We start from the raw sequence: 26,371 nt of genomic DNA, 5'->3' as shown, positions 1-26,371 counted from the left end.
CATCTGTGCGTCCTTTGGCAAAAACATTCACTTAGACTCAAAGAGGAACTGATTAGATTTAGACGGTTAAAGGTCATGTTGAATGTGACATCATAAAACATGCTTTTAACTGTAACTAAAGAATCAATACACTTATTATTGTCAGACAAACATAGGAAATAGGATAAAATGAAGTAATGACACTGTACATCAAAAAAGGTCAAACGTCAACTCTACTGTGATTTCACATCGATCTGCAGAAACACTTTAACTCTGCAGAATAAAACAGCTCCCTGTAATCTGTTTCATGGAGTCTGTCTGACACAATAACTCAGGAGCAGAAGGGGAAATTGTCACGTTTCCTACAACTTGACTGGTCGACAGTCAACCATCCACTCAGCTGCAATTCTAGGTCATCTAGTATAGAACAGAATTTATGGGACCAATGTCATTACTGTGGTAAAGGAATATCAACATTGAAACAAGTAAAGCTGTGGCCTTTAGGTCAGATCACAACTTATTTTGACAATTTCTTTCAAAGAAACAAGTGTTGAATGCAATCACAAGGTCAAGCACACAGAATATTCACTGCTAAAATTATTCAACACCCGAGAGAAAATGTAAAACAACTCAGTAAAATACATTTATTGACAAAAAAGTCGTCTTAAAATCCTTTTTAATTTTACACACAAAAATATCAAAATACTTTACAGGGCTTTTAATCTCAATATTGTCAAATTCATTTTGATCAATTCTCTCAAATACACTGTACAATGACAACGTGCATGTCCTTTTTAAACTTCAGTGCTCATTTCATTTAATTTCTTCTTTTTTCTTCTTCAGGGAACAATGCATTTAAAATTATGCATAGTTATTACTTGGTATTTAGCCATACGGTTGAGAGACGTCACTGCATTTCATGCAACTCATTTCCCAAAAGGTAACTTGCTCTTCATCAAACCTCATTCCAAGCCAGGTGCTTAAATGTTGTAATACATAAAAGATACACAGTACGACATTCAGAACATGGATTATCTTGCTTACTCAAACTTCAAAGCTTAAAAGGATGAATGTGTTTTTACACAAACAATAAAGTATACAACTTGAATTCCAACAAAATTGAAAAGGTACTTAAAAAAACGATTTACAATTGGGCCCAAAGTGCCCCAGTGCAACATGAGAAAGAAACTGCCTCAGAATTCCTCAGTCCATCTACTGGACATGGTTGAGAGGTGACTCGTAAGGACATGGTGGGTGAAACGCAGACCTCCCACTCGGAGTCATGTCAACACGTTGGCTCATGTCTTTATCAACAGAATCAACATTCTCCCTCTGGCATTGCTACAGTATTTATCAGCGACTAGTGAGCTGCTTTAAGTTCCTTTCGGACGTCTACATTAGCTGCTAACAAAACAAACTATCACTCAACGTATCACATGTATGGGAGATCATGTTCGAGGAAAAAAGTGACAAAATATTTAAAAGGCCAAGAAGATATTGTTAAAGAACACAGGGAAAAAACCTGATAAAACAATCCCTTACTTTGAGGGTAAAAGATAAATGTGAGAGAAAACTCAGGCGTCACATGATGAAGTGGAGAAAAAGTTGTTTATCATAAGCCCCTTTTACACAGACATCCCCCTATATTGCCGTTGGGACGACCCCTTGTTATTTCGCCCTTTTAGGTTTCCACTAAACCGCCCACGTGTGTGATTTTAGATGACATGGCCACGTTCCTGAATCAGCCTGGACGATTTTCCCGCCATGCTGCCTCTCCCTTATTAAACAAACTACGACTACGTCTGCTGCTGCCTTGAAGGCGGAACAGCAAAGCCAACCCTTTCCGTGTTCGTTTTATACAGAACTAGAAAGTGGAATATAAGGTGCAACAGGCTGAGTAAAAGGGGCTGGGGTCTCTACACTGGCTTACGCCGTGCACGTAGGCTCAAACAGCCCTGCAGTAAAGGCCAACAGCAGCAGCGATAGCAATCCACGGCAGCACCGTAACTTGTACATCTTGGCCGTCTTCCTATGACACCACTGCGCACTGTTTTTCAAAACGTCCTTCTCAGTTCTCTGAAGCACAAACTAAAGATCATTGCATCTTGACACAAAAAATTACAATAGAAAATGATTTGACACTTTAGTTATCACTATACGGTTATTCACAACTGTTGAAATCATCAGTCAGCTATCAAAAGTATAAATGAGTTTAGGAAGAGTGAGTTCACTTCAGTAATGTCCCCTTCTGTGAACCCCCGATATAAAACACTATCAAAGAAAAACACCAGGAGAGTCAGCCTCTAGGCTCGTGGTTCTCTCTGTAAATCTAGTATCATTAAGGCATTATCTATCCAGTATTGCTAAAAGAACAACTAGTCGTCGGACATGAAAAGGATCTATGTATGGAAGTAACAGAAAAAGCTGACACTTGAGGATAGAGTGCAAAATACTCATATAAATCAAAAACCTAGTGGCCTAGTTAGTACCAAGCATCCTTTATAAAGTTTCTGTGTTGATGGCTAATTTGCTCTGTTAACTACTAACATGCAAAGTGCTCACTTCTTTAGGAAAAACTATTCATTTCTTTTTTCTCACAATTTCCAAATGTTTGGTTTCATCTGCTTAATCTCGACAGCAACTTGGAGGATATAAAAGGCTTTTGAAACTCTTGTGGTCGTTTAGAATAAAACCTGGTGGCTCAATGGCGCCATTTTGGATGAGAGGGTTGCGTGCCATTTTTACATTTACGTGAGTTACTAACTTTGAGTTAACACCAGGATTTTTGGTGGGCATTTATATCCGTTAAATATGACCACTGCAGTAAAGAGTCAGCACAAAATGTCAACAATGGAAAATAGGTGGTAAAAAAGTTTGAGGTAATAACTAGCTTCATGTTGAAACGCCACCGACCACACATTGAAAAGTGACAGTATATTCATGCTTTACACAATAGAGCCTGTGAGAGGCTGAGACATATAAGATCTGCATGAAATCTGGGTGGGGTGAAGACAACGGGAAGACATATCAAGGAAGACAGGTGAGGTTGCAACAAGGGGCAGAGGTGTGATTCTCACTGACTGAATGGAGGGAATTCATGAGCGGTCAGTGCTTGAGAAGTCGGGGGGAAAAAAGCCCACACAACACCTGCAGGGACGAGCAGGAAGTCTGGCTCTGCCTTCGTCAGCAGCCCCATTGGTCTAACTAACAAAATAGTGCAATTTAAGAAGAGACCACTGAATTCATGCTCTCTGAAAGCTGCCTACACAAAAAAATCTATGAAAGAACCTCTGATATAAAGACTTTCAAAACACGAAAAACTTCACCTTGACATTTAAGTCCATCCTGTTATACATTCATAAAAGAGGGTTTAAGATAAAGATGACAGAGAGGGAGACGTTCAAAAGTCTAAAAGTGGACTTCAGTTCTTCAAGTGGGTGTGTGACACCCGGCATCTTCATTTGAGCTGCTCTGTTATCGAGACGTCACCCATTCTTGTCTCCGCCCTTTTCTCCTCCACCCTGAAAACATAATTACACCAGGTTTCAAAAACCGCAAACAAAACATGGCAGCCTTTCCAACCACAATGAGCAATCCTGCGGTGCTGCTCACCCCGGGCTTGTGAAGTGCGTTGTCCTGCAGAGCGAAGAGGCCGCCTCCCTGGCCGCCCTGCAGGGGTGAGGCTGTAGCAGAGGACAGCAGGTTGGGAGAATGGGCGATCATGGGTGAGTTTGGGGTGGAGGCGAGTGCTCCTGTAAGCGTGAGGCGCTGCAGCTCCCTCTGTCTCTGCTGCTGCAGCATCTGGCACACCGCCACCTGCTGCTCCTGGTGAAGGAGCGGAAAGTTTACAGGACAGTCTGCAGAGGGAATATGGGACCTTGCAAGTCCCAATGAGAAGCACCCACTCAAGCTGTGGTTCTGTGACATCAGTTCCTGTTTGTATCTATTTTACCATAGACTGCATAAACAGATGGACGACAATACAGCTTGATCGGCCCCTAGTGGCTGGCAACAGAATAGGTCCTAAATGCTGCCACCTCCATATTAATGGTTGGAACATGGACCAAGCTAAAAAGTCTTATTAAAGTTTATTTAACACTAACAGCGACCGCCCATTTTTAGCATAGCTCTGGTTCGTGAAGTAAGTTTCCACTTCATTTTCTCCAGTGTGGTTTCAGAAAATCCTCATAAAGATTTTTTAAACCTGGAACCAGGCTGATCATCTATGAGACAAATCTTGACCATAAAACATTTGAGTCAGAGCAAAAAGAATGTTGGGAAAATAAAAACCTTTTCATCCCATAAACCAATGAGAATGATCCTGTTCCAATGACTTCTTGTTGAACTTAACCTTGTTCTAGTGATTTTCACCTTTAGGCTTTTCTTTTCCTCATCTCTAAATAAACAGCATCATATTAGAAAGAGAAATCATGGTTGTTCTGAACAAATACTCCATGTCAATAAAGGTTTTTTACACATCCTTAAGGGATAGTACAGTGTGAAAGTACAGGTGAGCGTAAGATAAAGTAGCAGAGAGGAGTTCATTACGGGAGTGAAGTTCTGGGAGGTGAGGAACTGCTGGAGCTGCTGCTGTTGCTGCTGCTGCTGCTGCTGCTCCAGAAGTAGCTGCTTCTGCTGCTCTGACAGGAGAGAGGATCTGAAAACACAAGCAACAACTTTAAACTATATATATATATATATTTTTATATATATATATATATTTATAAATGAATACAGCAGCACACATCTGTTTTCTGTGTAAAGATACAGTAAAGTAAAGGAGTACTGAGCAGAGAAGGACGTTACTCAATGTGTGTTCTGGTAGCTGGTCCAGACATGCATGTGAGTCGCTCCCTCTGACACCAATGGCACTTCTTAGGTTTATAACATCTTGGACATGATCACCCCCCCCCCCCCCCCCCCCCCCCCCCCCCCTTCCCACTGTGACACACCTGTCACTTGCCCGCTGCAATGCCGTTTAACCAGAAACACCACAGCTCCCATAACCTTGTCCTGCTGTGTGTCGACTGTATACAGTCGACACACAGCAGAACAAGGCTATAATAATGATAGACATCTAACTAGCAGCTAGCGCCATCCAAGCCTGCTGAGAGTGTGCTGCGCTCAGGGCTGCAAGAGTGAGCACAGCGGCAGAATCAGTAGATAAAAAACACATTCACTTAAGCGTCTGGCTCAGACACTGACTGGAGCACCATCGATGAATAAGACACAACAGACCCATTCTACCAGTCTGCACAGCAGCTGGCTGGATTGTTTTTCTGTTGGCTTTCCTGTACACAGGGGAAATATTCTGTTGGGCTTTTTGTTGTGTGTTTAGGGGCCATTTTCACATTGCAGCAGCAACTTACTGGCAACCTTAATGAAAGGGGGAGCTGTGGCTGGAGGTGTGGCTGATGTAACGTTTGTTTTGGTCTGACATACTGGTGCAAGTGCGACATCTAGTGGCAGTTACTATCATAGTCATAAAAGCAGAGGACAGTACACACAGAACAACCTTATTATATTATAATATTTTAAGTTTAAATAAAATTTGACCTTTTGTCACACCTTTAAAATGAAAGAAAACTATTCATTTTGACGCTGATTGAAAGACAGACAGTACTGGGTACGTACGGGCTCACGCTCTTGGGGAGCTGGAAGCCGTGTGCCAGGGCCTGTGGGTTGAGCGGTGGAGGTTGGGGGCGCAGAGCAGGGAGTGTGGGCAGTGGGGCGTTCTGCACCGGAGACTGGATCACGCCGTTCAGGCTTCCCAGCACGCCGTTCATACTACCTGCAAAAGACGCCATCAGCCCGCCCACCATCGGCAGAGAGGAGCCGCCAGCCTGACTGATGGTCCCCAGACCGTCGCTCAAACCTCGACTCAGGCCGTTCAGCATTGGCTGGCCGAAGGAGGCCGGACTCTGCTGGGGAGGAGGAGTACTTTGGAAAGAGAGGGACGAGCTACTGCGGGACGGACTACCAGAGTGGAGCTCCTGGAAAATAAGAGGAGAAAAGTCCATGTCAGCTATTTAAGGTGTCAGCTTGCTATTACTGTGAATCCAGTTCCTTTCTGCATCAACAAAAAAAATATAGTCTGTACACATCTGACAGAAAGAGACAACACTGATTATCACTATCATCACTGTATCAGAGTTTCTGCAGGTTTCAACAAGTTAAATTGAAACTTTCTCAGATCTTTTTAAGACCATAATGAATTCAATTTAAGATTTATGTCAAGTATGGCAGATATGGAGGAATATTGGAGTCCCAGAGTTACTCTCCCATAATTGAAGATTATAAGATTAACAAACCTAAAAGAGAAAAACCCTCAAAACACCACGTTATCTCACAAACTACAGGCAGTAAGTATCCATACTCTTTCCCAAAGCCAAGCCGAGTGTACAGCAATAAATTGTCACTTGGTCTTGTTTGTAGTTTCATTACAGCTTTTTTAAAAAGCTCATTTTAAAGCACAACAGAAGAAGTGCTAAATTAACAAAAACAAAACCTACCTATACACATTTAACATTAACTTCTTTATTTAATGTAATGTAAGACTTTATAAAATTCTGATTATTGGATTTTAGACTCTTTAAGACTCGTTAAGACCCGTATGAAATCCTGTTGAGGGTTAACCCCACACATTTCGTGATACAAAGAGGTTTAAGAGGCAGAGACACACTTGTTAATGCTGTTGGATCCAGTTCTGTATAATGTGTAACACATGATCTATGGCTTCTCACCTCAGATGAGTTAACAAAGGAGGTGTCATTCAGGAAGCAGCTTTTGGACAGGGGACTCTTATTGGAGCTAAGAGGGTCTAAGGGAGAGAGAGAGGTACAAACACAGGGTGAAAACTACAAAATCAAAGTTTGACATGAGCCACCATGTTTTGAATTGTCACACTACACCCTGCAAAACACTTTGTCACATCAATAAATCACTATATTTATTTCAATGACAGTCTAATGAGCTCATGCAGAAGTATCACCCGAAAATAATACACAGATTAAATGATTTAAATATGGTGCATGCACTTGGATGGTTGTGGGGAGAAAGCAGGAGAGGAAAAAAGAGATAATTGTGTGTTCATGTGCTGTTGGAATAATTGGAAAATTGGAAAAATCCTTCTCAACTCGGAAAATCAGCGAAAAGTTTGGTACAAGAGTTGCTGTGATGCTGACATCATCACTTATTAACCAATCAACATGATTTTACAATCGGCTCTAAATGCGTATGTGAACTTGCTCAAAACCGGTACAGAATTTTTTATGATTAATGATTACATTTTTTATCTGCGTGTCAGACCTGATCCTTTTTCTAGGGTTAGGGGTTAGTTGGCTCTTTGCTATTATGCAAATATCTGAAAGAGGTGAATGAAAGAGAGCAAGTGAGATGGGCTGATGAATGCGTGTGCAGCTCTGAAGTAAGATTTGACTCATTGAAAAAAAACCTAGCAATCATGATGCGATGATCAGTGTTGATATTGTGGCACCCTTTAAACAAATTGACATTTAAACTGTAGCAGGTCAGAGACGTCAGCTGAGGCTGTTGGTCGGTGTGTGAATGTGAGAAGTGAGCTGCAGAGTCAGCATGTGTGTATGTGTGTGTGGGCGTGTCCTTAGGTTTTATACGAAAGTAGGTCGAAAGAGATGAATAACCTGACCTTGGGTGGATGACAGGAAGTTGATCTGGGCTGAGGTGTGCAAGGCACCCAGGGCGGAATGAATGTGTGGAGGAAAAGGCACAGCCAGCTCTGTGTTGAGCAGCTGCAGCCGCTCCTTCTTGGCCGTCAGGCTGAGGATCTGGTCCTGGAGGCGCTGGTTCTCCTGCTGCAGGGAGTGGAGCGACTGGAGCATCTCCACAACTAAAGGGAGGGGTCAGGGAGGAGAGATTAAATATCATTAATGACCTTTATATTATTAATGTTATTGAACACATGTATATCTATGAATATGACCATCTAGTAGAAAGGAAGTAGATCAACACAATTAACTTAATCACTGTTCCTTCACTTCATTTGACTGTAAACAGCTCTTTACAGGTCTAAAATATTTAACACTTGTGGTTGTCTGAATATGGCAAACAGTCCAGTTTGCAGAAATACACTCACCACCTTTAGTTCCTGAGCTATGACGTTAAATATAAACCAGAAGAGTGTATTTGCAGACATTTTAAATGTCACAATGAGGTTGATCTTTGACAATTTGGTCATAAAATTCCAACACATAATCATGGTACCCTATGAGCCACATGTTGACTTTTGTCATGCAAAGAGTATGAATTCTTGAGTTACCGCCGAGGTCTCCTTGACCTTTGAGAACCAAACCTCTAATGACTTCATCCTAAAGTCCAAGTGAATGTTTGAGCCAAATTTGGAAAAAGTCCCTGCAGGGTGCTGAAGTTATCCTGAGATATCGTGTTCATGAGAGTGGGACAAAGGAACAGACAACCCCAAAAACACAATGCCTCCAGACATGACTGTCGCTGGCATGGAGGAATAAAAATGAGGTCAGTATCTGTCCTACTTTACATTATGTCACACAAGTTACGAGACAGAGAAGCACCAACTGGTGAATAACACCACAGTTAATAAACTGTATGCATGAGGATAAATTAGTGATGGTTATTCAATAATAGACCACGAAACATGTGTCGGTAAAATACCCACACCCAGTAACCTGAGCGGAGCTTTCATTTAGTCCACTTCACAGTCCATGTAGCCACACACAGGTGTTTTCACTTATTCTCACTGATATTTTGTTTTTTCACCGGATTCATTTTTTTTACTTGAAGAGTGCACTAGGTCGACTCCGTTAAGTAAGTGTCCCTTCAATCCTAACAGTGGAACGCAGATGTAGTCCATACCGTGTAAAAATACCCACTGTGCCACACATCTATCAGTGACAAAACAAACGATGATAATTCAGTTTAGTGTCTGAAATGCGAGTTCACTGCTCACTGAAAAATAATGAGTCCTTGTTAAATAGTGACTAGTCCTGAATGAGGGAGGCGTGTAATGAAACACATATGAGCTATTTTAGTAGACCATGGGTATGTAAGGGCTGTAAAGACTGACAGGACCATTACTGCACACTTACACTTTAACTGATTATCAAAGCTGTAAAACATAGAAATGAGACTTAAATTGTGATTAAAGCTCTGACATTTAGTGGTGATGGAACTGGACGTTCTGTTTTATATTTAGTGTTGAGTTTATTGCAGTGCCCCAAGAGCTGAGCTAAGGATTCAACGCAATCCTCGAAATGCTTCCTAATTAATTTTCTAAGAAGCTGTGTGCGCGGCGTGCCCAGCATCACAGAAAGAGGAAGAACAGACTCCCTCTCCTCTCTCGTTTCTGCAGAGCAGCAATAAACATTCATTAGTCTAAAGTGAACCCTGAGAGGTAAAACAGCATACACAGTGACGAGAGACTATGAGGGGTGGTTAAAAAAAGACGGCTCTATGTTGGTACACAGAAAGTGAGACAATGGTAGACACATGGGAAAAAGTACGAAAAATTATAAGAAGTGCAGCAAAATGGACAAACAATGGTTGCACTGGGTGGAGAAAGAAAAAGTAGCTAATAATAAATGAAAAAAAAGAGTCAGCCGATGACAGAGAACATTTGCATGAGAGTGAGAGGCAGTGAGGTATGTGATTCAAAAGAGAGAACAGACAGAGAACAGACTTTCAATTCAGTCACAGCATGGTGCCTCTAGACGTGCTATTTTCTGTCCCTAATCGCGTCCACAGGTTCAGTCATCATCTCTAAATATCACCAGGTTGTGTTCTCACAGAGCCTAGAGACTCTGAGTAAAGAGAATCATGTGCAAATTACATGAAGCATTCTTCACACAGCATTTTCCTACATAAGACCTTTGAATGAAGCTAGATGAGAACCCTAAACCAAAGTTTATGACCTCGAGACGCCACAAGCTGTGAGCAGCTCAACAAAAGTGGGATTTCTCCTTTTCTGGCTTTCTAATTTAAAATACATTTTTTAGGAGCCGTATGCATTGAGAGCATAGAGTTGATAGCAGAATTGTGGGCATCACTTATAAAATGTATTTTTTACTCTGCCAAGAAGGTTATGTTTTCACCCCTGTCCATTCCTCAGCAGGATTAAGCAAAGACTACTCAATAAAAGTTGAGTAACCGCTAAATAACTTTTCGGTGCAGATCTGGTCAAAGGCGTGGATCCAGGAAGTGTCTTCTATCATTTTTAAGATCTAACATTGTGAGACTGGACTTTTGGCTGAAGCTACTTCAGAATTATTCCTTGTCACTAGTGAGTCCTCCTCAAACAGTTCTACAATATACTGTCACTTTTCATTTTGTTTGCTGGATGTTGTGTTCAGAGCCTTTTACAGTCTATGGTGCAGAGTCAGGTTGGTGGCTTTGATTTGATTCTGAATTATTTACTATTTCAGAGGTCTGCTTAGCAACTGACATTAACTTTAGACCCAAGTTTACAACTTTTCAAAATAAAAGCTGTATATCAGCTCTATATAAAGCATTGCAGCAACAAAATGACCAATTAGCTTTTACTTTGTAAAACAATTGTCAAAGGGAAAGTGATTCTATGGATGTTGCTGAAATGACTAAGATCAGCACCAGCAACTGTGAATGACAGTCAGTCCGCCAAGGTGTGAAAACAAAACAGAAACGTTGCTGTAGTATGTCCACAGACTGAAGGCTCACTGCCCCGCCTCCACCCACTGCTACAGAGCACTGGTTGCCCATTTATTTAATTGTATTAATATTGAACATATATTATATATTATTATAGTAATTGTTCTTGGAACTACATGGGAACCTCTGTTGTATTTAAGTTTTTTTTTTTCAGGCTGACTCACTGTTGGCTCCCATCTCTCCGTTGCCATGTTTCTCCAGCAGGAGCTCGATGTGGGAGCTGGCTGGAGGCACGTTCTCTGGACGGGCTCTGACTCCTGCACCTAGCCCATCTCTCTGGTCGAACAGAAGAGGAAGACAGCTCATGGGAGACCTAGGTGAGGAGGAGGAGGAGAAAACAACGGAGAGTCAAAAACGTTGAAAAGTCACTGCTGCAAGCATGAGAGGAAACTACTGACAAGACTCTGTGGCTGTGGTTGATACTTTTTTTTCCTAATCCACTTTGGTTGTTGCTGCCTTTTTCCTGTTGTTTGCTGAAATACAATCTCATTTGACTACAGCTACAGCACAAAGATGGTTGATGGAGATAGTGAGACCATGTCCCAACTGAGCCTGTGCTTTAGAGTTCTTCTCTTTGTTACCAGCTCACTCCTTTTCAACAGCCCCACAAGAGAGTGTAACATCCTGTAACAACAATACAGTTGGAAAAGTAAAGAAAGAGACTCACTGTGAGGAAAGACTCTCTCTTGGTGAGTTCCCCTGACATGGAAAGCGACAGTCATCGAGGTCGGACTCTGACAACAGAGACAGAGACTCATGAGCTTCACATGTACCTTTCCTCATTAAAGAGTAGTGTCTGTTGTGCTGTATGAGGAGATTTAATGTTAGATTCTGTGAAAGGGAAGAGTAGTTAAGTCAGGAGAGGCTTTACTGTGGAAGCTTGTCGTAAACTAGCTTCAGTTTCATAACACTGTCCTCCTCTCACCTGGCAGTGAGGTCTGGGCTTGGCTCAGTAGTGGCGGCAGTGTCGGGGCTGTGGAGAGACAGCTGGCGAAAGGCTGGGTGGAGGTCAGGCTATAAGAGGTACTGGAACCTGGAAGGACCTGAGACACAGTGAAGACACAGTCATCTGGAATATATGGATGGGACATTTAAATACAGATTCAAAAATGACAGCTGTGACGCCTTATAGATGGCTGTACAGACTAAATCAAGTCTCTCTAGAGGGTCTTTTTCATGCCTGATGCAACGTGAGCTCCCAGTTTAACAACCACTGCTTTGACACAACATTCTTTTAAACGGTGCAAATACAATATATTGTCAGGAGTACATTGTCAAATTGGAAGGAATGATTGGTGATTGTGTTTTAAAAATCACCCACTACTGAGTCCATGTACAATGGGCATCACCTTCTCAACTTAAGTACGATGTTGAATTAATTTTGGCATTTATGTTAAGACACTGTGTTTTCTCATGAATATTGTAAATATTTTTATTTTGTTGATGTGCTCCGTTATACGGGGCATCTTTTGCACTTCTTTCCGTCCTGAAAGAGGGATGCCTCACATGTGACTTTGACTATTGTGAATATGGTCTATGAAAATAAAATTTGCTTCGCTAATAGTTATAGATCAATTTTCGTATGATCAACTCATTCATTGTGTATAAATAAAATAAATCTATATGCTAAGTGCAGCAGTAAATAGTAGTATTGTTAGTCATTGTTAAGTATTTTTACATTAGATCTGTTTATTCCAAGTGTTAAACTAAATTGGAAAACTGTCCCACAGAGATACAGACTGATACAGCAAAGAGCTTTTCAGTCTGAAACACTTCATCAGGACCGATCAGTTCAACAGTTTGTGTAAAGTACCTGTGTGTTTGAGACAGCGCTGACTGAAGGAAGAGAGAGAGAGGAGACGTGGGATGGGAGAAGTCCTGAGGAGAGAGGGGTGCTACACATGCCCCCTCCTAGGGACAATGAGGTGCTGCACACCCCTCCGCCCAGGGAGAGAGGAGTACTGCAAACACCGCCGCCCAGTGTGAGAGGGTCCTTGAGACTGGAGTAGATACCTGCACAACCAGAGGAATAAAGTCAGTGGAGAAAATATTTCTGATTTTTTCTCAAAAGTTGTGAGCCCCTAAAGATGAGCACACACAGCACCTGTGAGTTCACGTCCTTGAGAGAATCTGAAAGTAGGGCAGGAAAACTACCACACAGAGCTGTGTGCAGAGCACACAAAAACCACTATCTAGGACAATCTCTCTGCTTCACACAGACTAATGAACTGAGGCTGATTTACTGAATATTTCTATTTAAAACTGTTCCATGAAACTGTATCTTTATTTGTCCTGATGGGCTCTTTTACTTTACTTTGAGCTGCTTGTTCTACTACATGGTGAGGTGCCGAGATACAGATAAGCTGCTCCTTTGTTGCTGACGTGTCATGGAAACAGTTTGACACGACAGAGTCACGCTGCAAGTGAACACACCAAAGTACAAACAGAGACCGATTTTTCTACGCTCTCTGACACACACAGGAAGCTTGGGGGCAACCGCACACACCCGCTCACATGGACTCACCCGAGCCAAGCAGTGAGTTACCACGGCCTGTGGAAAAACTACCTACAGAGGAGGAGGAGAACGAAGAGGAAGAAGAAGAAGAAGAGGTGGGAGGTAGCGTCAAGGGGAAGGTGGGTTGTGGGATGGAGGATGGGCTTGGGTAGACTGAGGAGGTTAAGGCGGGAGGAGGAGGAGGAGGAGGAGGAGGAGGTGCTGCATGGTGGTGGTGGTGGTGAAGCTCGTCTTCCCTCCTCTCTCGGTTCTTGCTGCCCCGTGGACGCCCTGGTCCATGGCGGCTCTTCTTGTTGCCTCTGTGCCTCCTTTCCCGAGGCAGTGGTGGAGGTGTGGCTTTGTCCTCCATGTCCGCCTCCTCTAGGATCGGTGGCGTGCTCAGTTGAGACGGCTTGCAGAGAGACTTGGAAGGTTTGTAGTCCCCTGAGGAGGAGATCTTGCGGATCTTACTGCTGCTGCCGAGCCCTGACGAGGAGGTGATGCGCATGATGGACCCAAAGGTAGAGATGGTGACCTTGTTCTCGAAAGGACTCGAGTTGCTCTCTGACCTGTCATGACCCTGTGATCCTGCCAGGGGGCCGTCAGCGGGAGTCAATGCTGGTGGCTTGTGGTATTTACTGTCCTCCTCCTCTTCCTCCTCCTCATCTTTGTCCTCCTCCTTGTCGTTGTCCTCTTCATCCTCGTCCTCCTGGATTGCTGGCCTCCTGTGACGCTCCTTGCGCTCCTCTCCGCTGTGGTCATCACCTCCTCGGTCAGGGTCACGCTCCAGGCGGGATGAAGATGAGAATTGATGGAAATCCTGAGCAGAAGACAAGGAGCCACCTCCAGGAGAAGAACATACACAGAGATAAAACAAACAAACTCACTGGTCAAAGTAGACTTTATTTCACCTTCGTCTATCACCTCTGACAAAATCAACACGTCGTCGTTCATTTCTTACCTGTGTTGAACGGACTGGAGGAGCAGGAGGAGGAGGAGCAGCTCTTGCCAGTGCTTCCTGTCTTTTTACTGCGATGACCATGACTGTGTGAGCTCAGCTTCTTGGATTTTCCCTCAATATCCTTGCTGCTGTGGTGACTGGAGGAGATCTGCACACACATCACAACAAGCTCTTCAGTGTGGCACTGAAATTGGCATTGTTTCCTGACGGAGGCATCGCGATTCCTCTAAATCTTAATTTAACTCTCACACTGAGTCGCACTGTGGGTGGGCTTTTCATACCTTTTCTATGCTGCTGGATGTCACTGACGTGCTCAGGCTGTCAGACGACTTCTTGTAGCACTCTTTTGGCCGTATTTTATCCTTATGACTCTGAAAACACACGCATACACATGGGTTAAGGCATGTAAAGAGTCCTACCTGGTCCTGCCAGGCATACAGTCTGTAAAACACTCTGTATTTATAGAGCACTTTCTAGTCTTGATGACCACTCAAAGCTCTATACAATTCAGTTTTACCATAAACCCATTCACACACATAAGTGCATGTATGTGCAGCACTTTCTCTTTAAGAGCCGTCAGGGGCAATTTGGGGTTTAGTATCTTGCCCAACGACATGTCAGCTTGTGGAATAGAGGAACCAGGGATCAAACCACAGACACCCTGGTTAGTGGACGACCCACTCTATCTCCTGAGCCACAGGTCAACGGCTGCCAACAGTTCTGACACACAGAGTTACAAGGGTGGGCTATTATAAGCACAAAAAGTACAAAAACATCCTTCACCTTGATCAGATGTTCAATGCCCATTTTTGGAAACGCATATTAACATCTGCAGGTACTAGTGCTTTCAAACTGGCCAGAACATTACGTATGATTATTCCTTCAAAAAAACAACACGTGTTCACCTACATTTCATTTTCAAGGCTGAGAGCCACAACAGTGCTACTTTTGTCTTCGTAGATTTGTTTATATAAATTAAAATGTATAATGCTAGTGCAGTGCCTGTGCCTGTGGTGATGCTGGTTGCAGCTTTCTTTCTGAAACTCTAAAAGTGCCCTGCAGTAATTGAGCACCATCAAGTAAAGACCTGTTGCTGGACAGAACTGCTGCTGCACAAAGAGCCGTTCACCCGTTTTTTCAAAGTCCAGTAAAGCTCAATCCTTAATTGGAAAACCAGTTGAAGGCACTGTGTTCGATCAACGTCACTTGCGTTGATGAGTCCAAGACACCACTGGAGGTCTGTTCACCTGTCTGTTCAAAGTTTATATGCTGTGTGTCCAAACTGCACCAAATTCAACACTGCACTGCCTTGGGCTCTTAAAAGGAAGCATGCCAAGTGCCCATAAGATGAATGGCTCATGAGATATGTGAGCCACAGACAGAAAGATTTCTTTAATTATAAGGTAGATTTGTCGACGCCCCCTCAGTGCTAACCTTCCTCTGCCTGTGGTGGTGGTGTTTGTCCTGTGAGGGAGAGCTGGAGCGCCCCCTGGAATGACTGAAGGAACTGCTCGTATTTTCACTGGAGCGCAACTTCTTCTGCTGTAAAAAGCAAAACAAGAAAGTGAGCATTGACTCATGATCAAATAAAACCTTAACAGCTACAGGGCTTTCATGACATCATGCTTATTTGCTTGTGAGCTGAGTTAGTTGAGAAGACACCGCTCTCTCTCACATCTGTCTGGTAAAGCTTCAACCAGTAGCTGGTTACTCAGCAGGATGTTACAGGATGACTGTAACAGGATGACTGTAACAGGATGACTGTAACAGGATGACTGTAACCAAAGGACAAAGCACATTTGCCTAGTTGCATCTCTATAGCTCAAATATGCATGTTAGTTATACCTTGAAGTTAATCTTTACTAACTCGTTACCAACAGAATGAAATAAAGTATAAACTTATGTCATCTATGTGTTATGTTGCAGATACTGAAGATCGATGTCTGTTGGTCAGTCCTCAGTCCAACATGAGAGGATGAAATAACAAGTACAGGATACAATAAATTATAATGTTATAATGATGGTAAGAATCACTGATTCACTTTGGTGCACAGTCGACACAGGATACAAGTTGGGATCAACTTGTATCTGTAACGTTGTTTCTAATATCTCTGCTTCGGTAATTTATTTATAAATATTAGTAGAGGTCCTTTGTCTTTATTATTACCTCGGCCCAAGAGGTTATATTTTCATTTGCGTCTGTTTGTTTGAATGTTATTTAGCAGGATTACACAAAACCAACTATCTACTTATCTATGATGTCAGATCATGAATCCAGATCATTTACTCTAACCCTGATGTCCTGGCTGCGTCCGTCACATTACGTCTCATGTTTTGTGTTGCAGGTGAACTGTGTGCACAGAAGATGTTGGACTTTTTTTCCAACGTGTTTAAATACGTGTCTCATAAACTCTAGAGCAAATTAAACGCGTCCTAATAACTTTTGATTAGTGTTGGTGCTTATTGTTAATGTGTAAAGTGAGCGCAGGTCAGCGGGGTTGTGAGGAGGGAGGACACGCTGCAGGGTTTACCAGACATGTAATGTGTGTCTGCCCTGATCCTGAAGCAGCGGGGGCAATCATTTTGCATTGGCAACCCGCAGTAGTGTCCTGGCATTTAGTCGAGTACATAGCCCAACTTATATTTGAGGAAATAGTCCAGAAACCTTAACAGAAACAGCAGAGCTGCTGCTCATGCAGGCAGTGTGGCACGGGCCTTATAAGGCAAGACAAAACAAGAGCCTCATTGCAAAACTAAACGCAGGATGATAATCGTTTTATGTCGATTACTTTGTTTTCATAATCGATGAAAGCAATAATACGAGGAATCACTGGAGATTTCTTATGTTATTATGAGAGGTGTAAAATCTTTTGGTTTATTACGAAACAGCTAATCCAGAACTTGATCGGATTTGAGACTGAAATCCTTGATTTGATCCGACCGGTGAGTTATGTGATCAGCTGCACCCCTAGTCACGAGAGCCCCGCTAATACAGAGATCTGGTTATACTCCTGTAATGAAGACCCCTTGTTGTGTTCATCAAACCCTGAACCACACAACAGCATTGGCAACCAGTCTCACTGTCCTGGCTCTCCCATTCACACAGACATTACTCAGCTGTGACTAACACCACTGCTGGCTTAATGGAAGAACAACAGTGCCCGCCCTAAAGGTCAACAACCTAAAGGTCAACAAAAACAGCAGCAGCGGTCACGTTACATCTTACAGTGAATACACAGGTATGGAGAAGTTTGTAGGATCGTTACCATTTTGTTGTAGTGATGCTTGCAGTAGCCACAGTATTTCACATTGTCAGCTTCTGGGCCTTCCTCCTCACACAGCAGGCCGGCCATCTGAGCACTGAACACAGGGCATCACAGGGTGAGAGGCAAAAGGAAGCAGGATGATAATGATATCGCACACGTGCAGGATGTCACATGAGTCAGGTGCTAATTTTTTTATCAGTGATCCAGGCAGGATGCATTCAATGTCACATCTCTGCACGTACAAAACTGTGCCAGCCGATCCTTCAGCCCTGATTGTAAAAGGTAAAACTCTGCATTCTGATAGGAATCAGTTTTAGATTACACAAAGGATCCAAAGAGATTAAAAAAACTAGAGCGAGAAAAAATAGTGCAGACAGTACAACAAAAAGTAAGCTAGGGAAATACATATTTGCATTTTGAGGAACTGTGGTTGTTCTTTCTCTGCCTTTCCCAGCTGCTGTTTCACAGCTCATCATATCAGGTGACACACACAATTAGTTATGTGCATCTAATATATAATAAAAAACTATATTTTAAAGAGAGACTATGTGTTTATGATCGTATTGACCAGCTTGCTGTCCAAAATATCACCAAGCTGTAGATGAAACATGAAATATCTTCCACATAATCACAAACACACACCAAAGGTAACACTTACCAGGTGACATGAAAGGCTTGTCTGCAGCCCTGTCTGTTGCAGGTCATGCAGGCTCCACATGCAGCCTTGCTCTCCCTCCCATGGTCCTCACAGATGTAACAGGTCTGGAACCCCAACAAAGATGGGGACGAGAGGAAATGAGGGGACAGATAAAGTTATAACAATCAGGAGATACCTCAGCTGAAGAAGAGCAAAGGTCACAGAGAATCCAGATTTGTGTGAAAACATGAGTTAAGTCTTTTCAGTCTTGCGAGGTTCTGTTCAGTGTATTGCACCAGCGCTAACACTGTAGTTTCGTGCATTCATACGAACTATTGTGATCATTTACTTTTATGAGTCATGATTTTATATTACTTCTTTTATATCTCAAATTATTTTGTATTGTTTTTCATCCTGTGAACTACTGTGTTTCCAGTGCGGAAAGACAAAAGCTTCTTCATGTGAGTACAGCTGCATCCAAACTGTAAATGATTAGGAAGTTTTGCTTGTCAAGACAAACAGATGGGCCTTTCAAACAGAACACAGTTTGCTCTGTGCACAACGTAACTGTTCACCAGATGTTGTGAAAAAAGTTCACATCAAAGCGACTGTCGCTAGTCCAGTATTCTCTTTTTGTATCTTGATGCTAGGAAAAGGTATTTGCATTTCTCATCTCGACTAATAAATATTACTGCACAGAAGTGGGCTGGTTTATCTCTAACAATCTGCAGGAGATGAGGAAACACACATTGATGCTGCAAAAAAACAAACAAACAAAAAAACAATATGTGCAGACAAGACTTTGTAAATAGTTAAATTTAGAGCTCGAGGCTGGATCCGCACATCCTGTATGCATCAGGCCTCACTGCCATGAAACTGTGCACACACATCCACAAAATGCACGTAAGCATACACAGGGGCACACACAAGCAGTCAAATGCATTCATGCACACACACAGCTTTTGTACTTTCCCTCAGATTTTCCCCAGCCAGCAGGGCTGACTGGTGGGGGGCACGAGAGGCCTAGCAACAGGTGCGGGACAAAGGAACAGCGGGCTCTTTACCTTTTCACTCCAGCCCACTCTCTCTCGCCTTTTTTCTCCCCTTTCCCCTCTCCTGCTCTACTCCACACATCCTCATCTGCTCTCTGCTCCCCTCAGAGGATGTTGGCCGTGTAATGAAAGGCCAGAGACAGAACTACACCGAGCGTGTAAAAATAGAAGAATGGCTTCTCGAGTTTTGGTCGGCCATTGTACCGCTGTCTAGGAATTCAGCAGCAGAATCTGGATGAATGGCTCTGACGGGGGGCGGAAAGCTGCATGCAATTTACTGTAGCTGACAAAGTAATATGAAACCAGGCACACAAAGACTCACATGTGTACATTTATATGCAGGCACGCACCAGGACACATACACACACACACGGCATTGACTGGCTGCTCAGTCCAATGAGTCCATGAGTCAAATATTGATTTCTCTGAAATGTGCATGGCTTTAAAAGGCCTGCTCTGGTTCATGGTGGATTCAGCGCTCAATGCTTCTGTTACACACAGTCTGCAAAATATCACAGACTGTACAGACCAGAAGAAACAAGACAGTTACAAGATAGCTGATGCATGATAAAGGTGTAATGGCTGGAAACGAGTCTGTGATTTCACGGTTGATTGGACGGGCAGAATATTTCAAAATGTGTAAGCACATCTTTCCACTCAGTGTGAGGCATGATCACTGTATCTTACACTGCGTGGTACAGGTCCCATTGTCTTTGTGTTACATCAGCCACTGTGCAGCATTAAACCGTCATTCCATTACTATACATAGAGTTTACATGGAAAACAGACTTAAGATCCCATGTGGACATTTTTATCAAGTAACTGTTGTATAAAATCTTTAAAAAATGTGAAAATGTTCATTAAAATTATCCAAGGTCTCCTATTTGTTTTTTTTGGTTTGACCAACAGTCCAAACACATAGAGACTGACTTTTATCTACCTACTAATTCCACAAATGTCTGTCTGTCTGTCTGTGGAAAGTATATTTCGCAAAAACATCAGTTTTATCAGCTTCACACTTGACATGTGTCAAATTTGGTGAGACTTGGACACACTACACATTCTATATGAATAAAATGTGAATGAACAGGTAAATGAGCCTTTTAGTCAGGGACTGAGTTCAAATGTCCTACGTCCTCAGATAACCTACAGCAGTGGCTGTAAACTACAACAGTCTAATAATACTATAATAGAGCAGTAATATCTGGCCTGCCAGAGTCACGGGTGCTGATCTCCTTCATGGCAGACACGTTCACAGAATCACTTCCTCTTTAGCTATTTGTCTACAAAGTAAGTCCATTATTTTGGTGCAATGTTTTGTACTGAGTGGAATAACAAAGCTTTATTTTTGAAAAGTTGTGAACTTGGGTCATTAAGTCTTAAGTGAACCTTCAAACCACACAGATGAACTGTAATAAAGCAAATTCATTTTATGAGAAGCATTCACCAAAACATCTGCCCAAAATAAACAGATGCTGGTTGGTCATAGGTCACTTTTACAGTTTCAGAAGAAACCAACAGACCAAACAAAACAGTCCATTCCAAACAGACATGTTTAGAACGAGCACTGCACCAGTGATAAAAACACCAGGAAGCCGCCCGCCAGTGAATGTTTCTCATTTTAAAGTCGCTAACTATTTAAGCTAAATACATCACAATGGGTTTTTTGTGTTGAACTGTGGTGAATGTACTTCCTCGACTCTCCCTCAACCTACCTCGTCTATTTCTACTTCAGCTGGAAATCTCCCACACTTCCCAGAAAGACTTTCAACAACCTCCAGAGAGCAGGCGTGACCTTGCCACGTTCAGATCTGGGTAACGTGTAGGTGGAGGGAACGATGGTGATGTGGAGCTGAACGGTTTTCCCGCTCCGGGGGAAACAAGGGTTGTGCTTCTTTGAATTTGTCTTAAAACTGTTTCGTCACTGATTCTTAAAGCTGAAGTCGTTAATGTGTCATTGTTTTTTCTTTTATGATGGATATCTCTCTTTATGACTGCTGACACTGATGGGAAACAGTTTAAAACTAGGTCCCAGCTCTGTTTGTTTCGGGACTGAAACTAAATCTGACTTTCGTAGTCAGAGATCCAAACACCAACTCCTACTCTGACTAAAGACCTTTTTCAGAATCATTTAAATTATGATGTTAGCAGGAGTTGCTAATAGAATATTCCATTCATATTCCCATTTACATATTAGAGCATAGTATGATTATGACTCATGTCATTCTGCCCAACATTCCTCTGCCTGTTTTAAAACCACAACTTGAAATAGTTTCATGTGCAATGCTGTCATTTACAGTTTTAGGCATTTCCTCTCAAATTTTGCAAACTCTACAACTCTTTAAAAATATTTCCATCCTGTTTACTCCCTGGTCATACGTCTTCTTACAGTTGGTGACTGCCGTACATGTCCATGTTGCAAAAAAAACCTCCTCTAGGATGTTCTAATCTGATTTAGAGGTAAACTTGTTTACATAATGTGACTCATATCAGAATACTCCAAATTTGATTGTTACTTGCTCAGAGTTTGACTCGTTAGGTTATTAGAAAATGATGTTTACATGGTCTTATTCAGACTATTGGCTTAATCGTGTTAATAACAAAATAATAGTGTCCATGTAAACGTAGAAACTGGATCCATTCTAGCCTTTGTTGCATGTCCTAAAACTTCCCCCCCTTGTTTCCTGTTTGTCTTTATATTACCATACATCTAATAAATACAGAAAGGCCAAAGGACAATAAACACCCTCTCCAGGTAGAAGAAAACTGTGCTTTTACAGAGAACTACATTGTTTTTGATACACAGCTTCCAAAATAATGTCCCGTGGACAAACAGCTGTTCATCAAATATGTTGCATGTGTTGGTGCAATTTTCTCCAGGCAGTAGCCTGCGTCAGTACCTTGATGTATCTGTCATGTGGGACATACTGCAGGATGATGGGCTCCATAGTGAGGACATTGGCAAACTGCACCTCTGGGATGTAGAGTGCACACACAACGTGGGCCCAGCCTGACGGAGAGATTGGCAGTGAGTCAATGGAACGATGTGACTCCTTATGAATAAAGAGGAAACCTACATCTTCAGTGTCGTCTCAGACGAGGAGGCTCGTCCTGCAGTTTCAGGGGGGACTTACCTCCGCTGTCCGTCCTCTTGAGGGCACCATCTTTGTGGGGGCACAGCTCACACCTCTGGGACAGGAGAGAGCATCACAGAGTGTGTCATCGGTGAGAAGTGGGTGAAGCAGGAATGGATGGATGATCTGTGTCATGTTGCTGAACTCACCACACGAGCCGCCCTCTCCTGTGACTCACACTTCCGACAGAACCATGGACCGGTGGGCACTTGGACGATGCCGTAGCATGCTGTCACACAAACACATTGACATGTAAGTTGCCTATGAGTGACACTGAGGAATCTGCTCTGGACTGATCTGACTTTAGCAAACCTTATGGCACTTTCACTGACTTACAGGAGCAAAATATGGTTTGTGTCAGGCAGCAGAGGGGAGCACAGTGGAGTCAGCACTGCTTCGGTCTCCTGCAGCCTCCCACAGTGGGAGCAGGTAGAGGTTTACACTCACATCCTGTGACTTCACTACAGGCTCCCACTCCACAGATGCAACAAAGCGAATGGACACAAGGCAACACAGTGTCCAAACGGGAGGGCCCGCCTGGCTCAGTTGGCGCTAAACACACGCCTCTCGAGCCAGACTAACACACACTATAACACGCACGGACCCGCACGGACCCACGGTGCCATCGAGGCGCCATCCAGGCTCCTTGTCACCCTGTCTGGCCCTGTGTTTGTGTGCGTGTGCGTTTGCGTGATCATGTGTGCTGAGGGGAAACAACACACAGCAGCACGCCTACCGACCCCTCCCACACACATCCACACACACACACACGCACGTAGACAGCAACAGACCAACACAGAGAGCCACCGACCCAGCGGCAGCGCTTGCTGGCTGCCGCCGGGGCTCAGCCGCCGCCGCCGCAGCTGCGCGGTGCTCGCACGCTAACGGCGGCTAACGTTACCTTGGTGCACCGCGACGCTGCAGCCGTGTCCATCACAGTAAACCAGCGGGTTCTCCGCCCAGCCTCGCTCGTCTGAACACACGCAGCAACCTCCGACCATTTCCCGCATGCTGCTCCCATATGAAGAAATGTGATTCCCCTCCCGGCAACGGCTCAGACCTCACCCCGGCCTGTCAAGTGGTGCTCCCGCACAGCAGCGCCGCACCGGGCATAGTCGCGGGCCGCGTCCGTCGCGCAGTTCGAGCGCCGCGCAGAGAGGAAATCTCGGCGTGGGGTGTGTGGTGCTGCCGCTACGCGTTTTTCCGTGATGTCCTCCCCGTCCCCCTAGAACCGATGCAGTGCGCATGCTCAGACCTGCTCCTCTGGGTCGGAATAAAAGTCGCAGCAAAGGTGGCAACTTATTGTTGTTGTTGTTGTTTTATTTATGTCCAGTCTCTGCGCAGCCTCGTGCTCGCAGACTCTTATTCGCCTCCAGTGACTCGTCACCGGGGCGAAACAACAACACAGCAGCGCTTCTGCCCGATCGTTGAATACGTGACATTAGAAAAACATGTGGATCAATCACACGACACCGCTGTTTCTCCATCAATTCTGTTTCAACAGCGCCACCCTCAGGGTTGCCGGAGAACAGCAGGGAGGCAGTTGCAAGCTATTTCACCATCCGACGTCCTGAAGAGACAAACATCCAGAGAGAGACCGACCTGCCTCCCCCTCCTCCTCCTCCTCACTCACGACACTTTGATGGAAGTGTTAAATGACATAATACATGTTCTTTCTTTGTGTGTTGACTCAACTCTATTACGGGGAAAACAAGAAAAAACAGACAGGGTGAATCCCAGTCTGTGCACCTGACATCTGTCAAGCTGTGGTGGATCTAGGTTTTTTCTGAGTCAGGGGCCATAATGGGGCCACAATTACAACAGAGGAGCCAAGTACTTTACCAACATCCACCACGTTTCCTGCTTCAGCAAGGTGCACGTTTATACTGTTAGTTCTGCAGCTTTGAGCAAAGCTACACATCATTGAAGAGGTCTGAGAGTTGAATTGTTCTCTCTTAACAAGTTGACATATTTATTGTTAGTAAATGACTATTTTTTTAATTTGTTTTTTTTAGACTGCTGATGGGACAAAGGCTCTTCGGGGGCCTTCGGGGGGGAGAGAGCAGGATGATGGACAAGCTGTCATCGTTGCTGGTGCAGGAGTCCCACCCCTTTCAGGTCACTCTCACAGCACTGGGCAGCTCCTTCAGCAGCAGACTGATACACCCCAAGTGTGTGAAGGAGAGGTATCGAAGGTCCTTCCTTCCTGCTGCTGTCAGACTTTACAATCACTGCTCCCAGTAGCATACATCTGCATACAATTTTTATAAATACCCATATTTATTATTTATTATCCCTAGTAAACACACTGCCACACTGTCTTTTGTAAATTCATTGCACACTGAATATGTTCATATGTATATAGGAGTATATTCTTTCTATTCTATTTTCTTACCTTTAAATGATCTTGTTTATTTTTCACTATTGCTATTGTTTTTAAAACACTACTGTCCTGTTGCTGCTGCGACAAAGAAATTTCCCCGTTTGTGGGACAATAAAGTTATTCTGATTCTGATTCTGATCAGATCTCAACTAGGGCCAGTTTCCCTCACGACCCTGCCCCCGTTCCATGAATTTTATTTCGCTCCTCTCAGCGTCAGATGCAGACGACTTCCAGTTAAAATGCATCAGCTTGGATCTCATTCTGATTTTCAAGTCAAGTTGAGGCCAGTGATGCAGGTGTCACCAGAAACCTTTCAGTTTGACTTCACTCACGTCACTGTTGCATTATGACTCCTGTCTCCACTGGCTGAGTAAACTTGTCTGGCAGCACAGTTTTATGGTGGAAATGGGACTTCAGACACACACACACACACACACACACACACACACACACACACACACACACACACACACACACACACACACTACATGCATGTCTCATTCCTGTTTTTTATCTTCAGAAGTGATGTGTCAGAAACTAAGAAACTATCCTCCGTGTCCTAAAGTTTTTTTTATCCTCCTACATTACCACGAAACCTGAGTTTAATTTTAAGAAGTACAAACACAATCTTACTCAACACACTCAGAAGATGAAGATATCAACCTCCTATAATTGGAAAAAGAGAAGCAGCGTGGTTGTACTTTTGAAATGGATGACTGGGCTTTTTCATCTGACATATGGACATGAAGCTGTGAAGACAGTTTACCTCTCAAGTGTCACTTCTCATGAGACCCACAGAGAGAAAAGGGAACTGGCTCTGATGGAGAGGACAGATAATGTGGTGGCAGCTGGATGAAGCTAACGCCCTGTTCTGGTCTGAAGGCGGCAAAGCATAACCAAGTAGTCCCTGCTCTGAAATGGGGGTGAAGTGCTCGTTATGTGTTCACCAGAATTTCTCTGATTCACTCAGGGTCAGATGGGTGATGAATTTCCACAAGTGTAGTTTTATTGGCAGACATAATGTCTTACTATGCACTGTGTGGGTGAATTGAGAGCTAAGTGGGAGGGTGAAACTATAATTCTTTTTTGCATATTTTCTCATGGTGCTTTCTTCTAGCTAAACAAATAACGATGATATTAAGCCAGTCTTCATTTTATTTGTGGGTCTACGAAATCAGTGAAGGTTCGATTCACACGGTAAACACACCAAGAGGAATTCACTGTCATGCAGTAACACACTTCCCCCAGCAGATGGATGCTGGTCTGATCCACTGAAGTGTATATCCTCTGATTATAGATGAAACAATGAGATCTAAATCTGTAATGAAATGAACAATACCATAATATATGCATGTATCATATGATATTTCAGGGCAGGTAATTACTTAGATACAGTGGGAGACTGTTACCTCTTTGTTACTGATTTAATGCAACACAACAGCTTTAACCTGATTTATTTATAACCCATTACCTCTGTGTTAAAGATACTTTGCAGTTTTGAACTTTCTAAGTCATATATACACACACAACTTTATTTAGTGTGACAAAAATGTCTCTGCAAACCTGTGAGCCATTTCTGACAAGCAGTGCTAAAAGAGTCAAATATTCAGGAGTGAGAAACCAACACATGGTGCAGAGCGAGGTGATGTCTTTTGAAGCTGTGAACTGCACTTCTCTCAAAACCACAGCCTGAAGGAGACATGTGACCTTCTAGATAATAGGATTTTTTTTCTCCTCTGCAGTCTTGAATTGACACTTCTCGCAACAAGG

General features: G+C 43.3%; 1 protein-coding gene across 1 annotated transcript; it reads right to left on the bottom strand.

Moving 5' to 3' along the window:
* Positions 1–638: 638 nt before the first annotated feature.
* Positions 639–23,709, bottom strand: LOC109627653 (MLLT6, PHD finger containing). The gene is made up of 20 exons (XM_020084355.2): positions 23,120–23,709; positions 22,368–22,447; positions 22,219–22,273; positions 21,985–22,094; positions 18,054–18,157; positions 17,396–17,489; positions 15,564–15,671; positions 14,411–14,500; positions 14,130–14,277; positions 13,199–14,011; positions 12,488–12,687; positions 11,600–11,717; positions 11,342–11,408; positions 10,839–10,987; positions 7,646–7,846; positions 6,723–6,799; positions 5,614–5,972; positions 4,528–4,636; positions 3,592–3,804; positions 639–3,500 (listed from the first exon to the last, which is right to left on the bottom strand). The coding sequence occupies exons 1-20, from the start codon at positions 23,226–23,228 to the stop codon at positions 3,465–3,467; spliced, it is 3,240 nt and encodes a 1,079-aa protein (XP_019939914.2). The 5' UTR covers positions 23,229–23,709; the 3' UTR covers positions 639–3,464.
* Between the last annotated feature and the right edge of the window lie 2,662 nt (positions 23,710–26,371).

Source organism: Paralichthys olivaceus, chromosome 8, assembly GCF_024713975.1.
Source record: "Paralichthys olivaceus isolate ysfri-2021 chromosome 8, ASM2471397v2, whole genome shotgun sequence".
Classification (NCBI taxonomy): Eukaryota; Metazoa; Chordata; class Actinopteri; order Pleuronectiformes; family Paralichthyidae; genus Paralichthys; species Paralichthys olivaceus.
The sequence above is the reverse complement of the archived record's forward strand: the minus strand, read 5'-3'. Positions and strand labels throughout refer to the sequence as shown.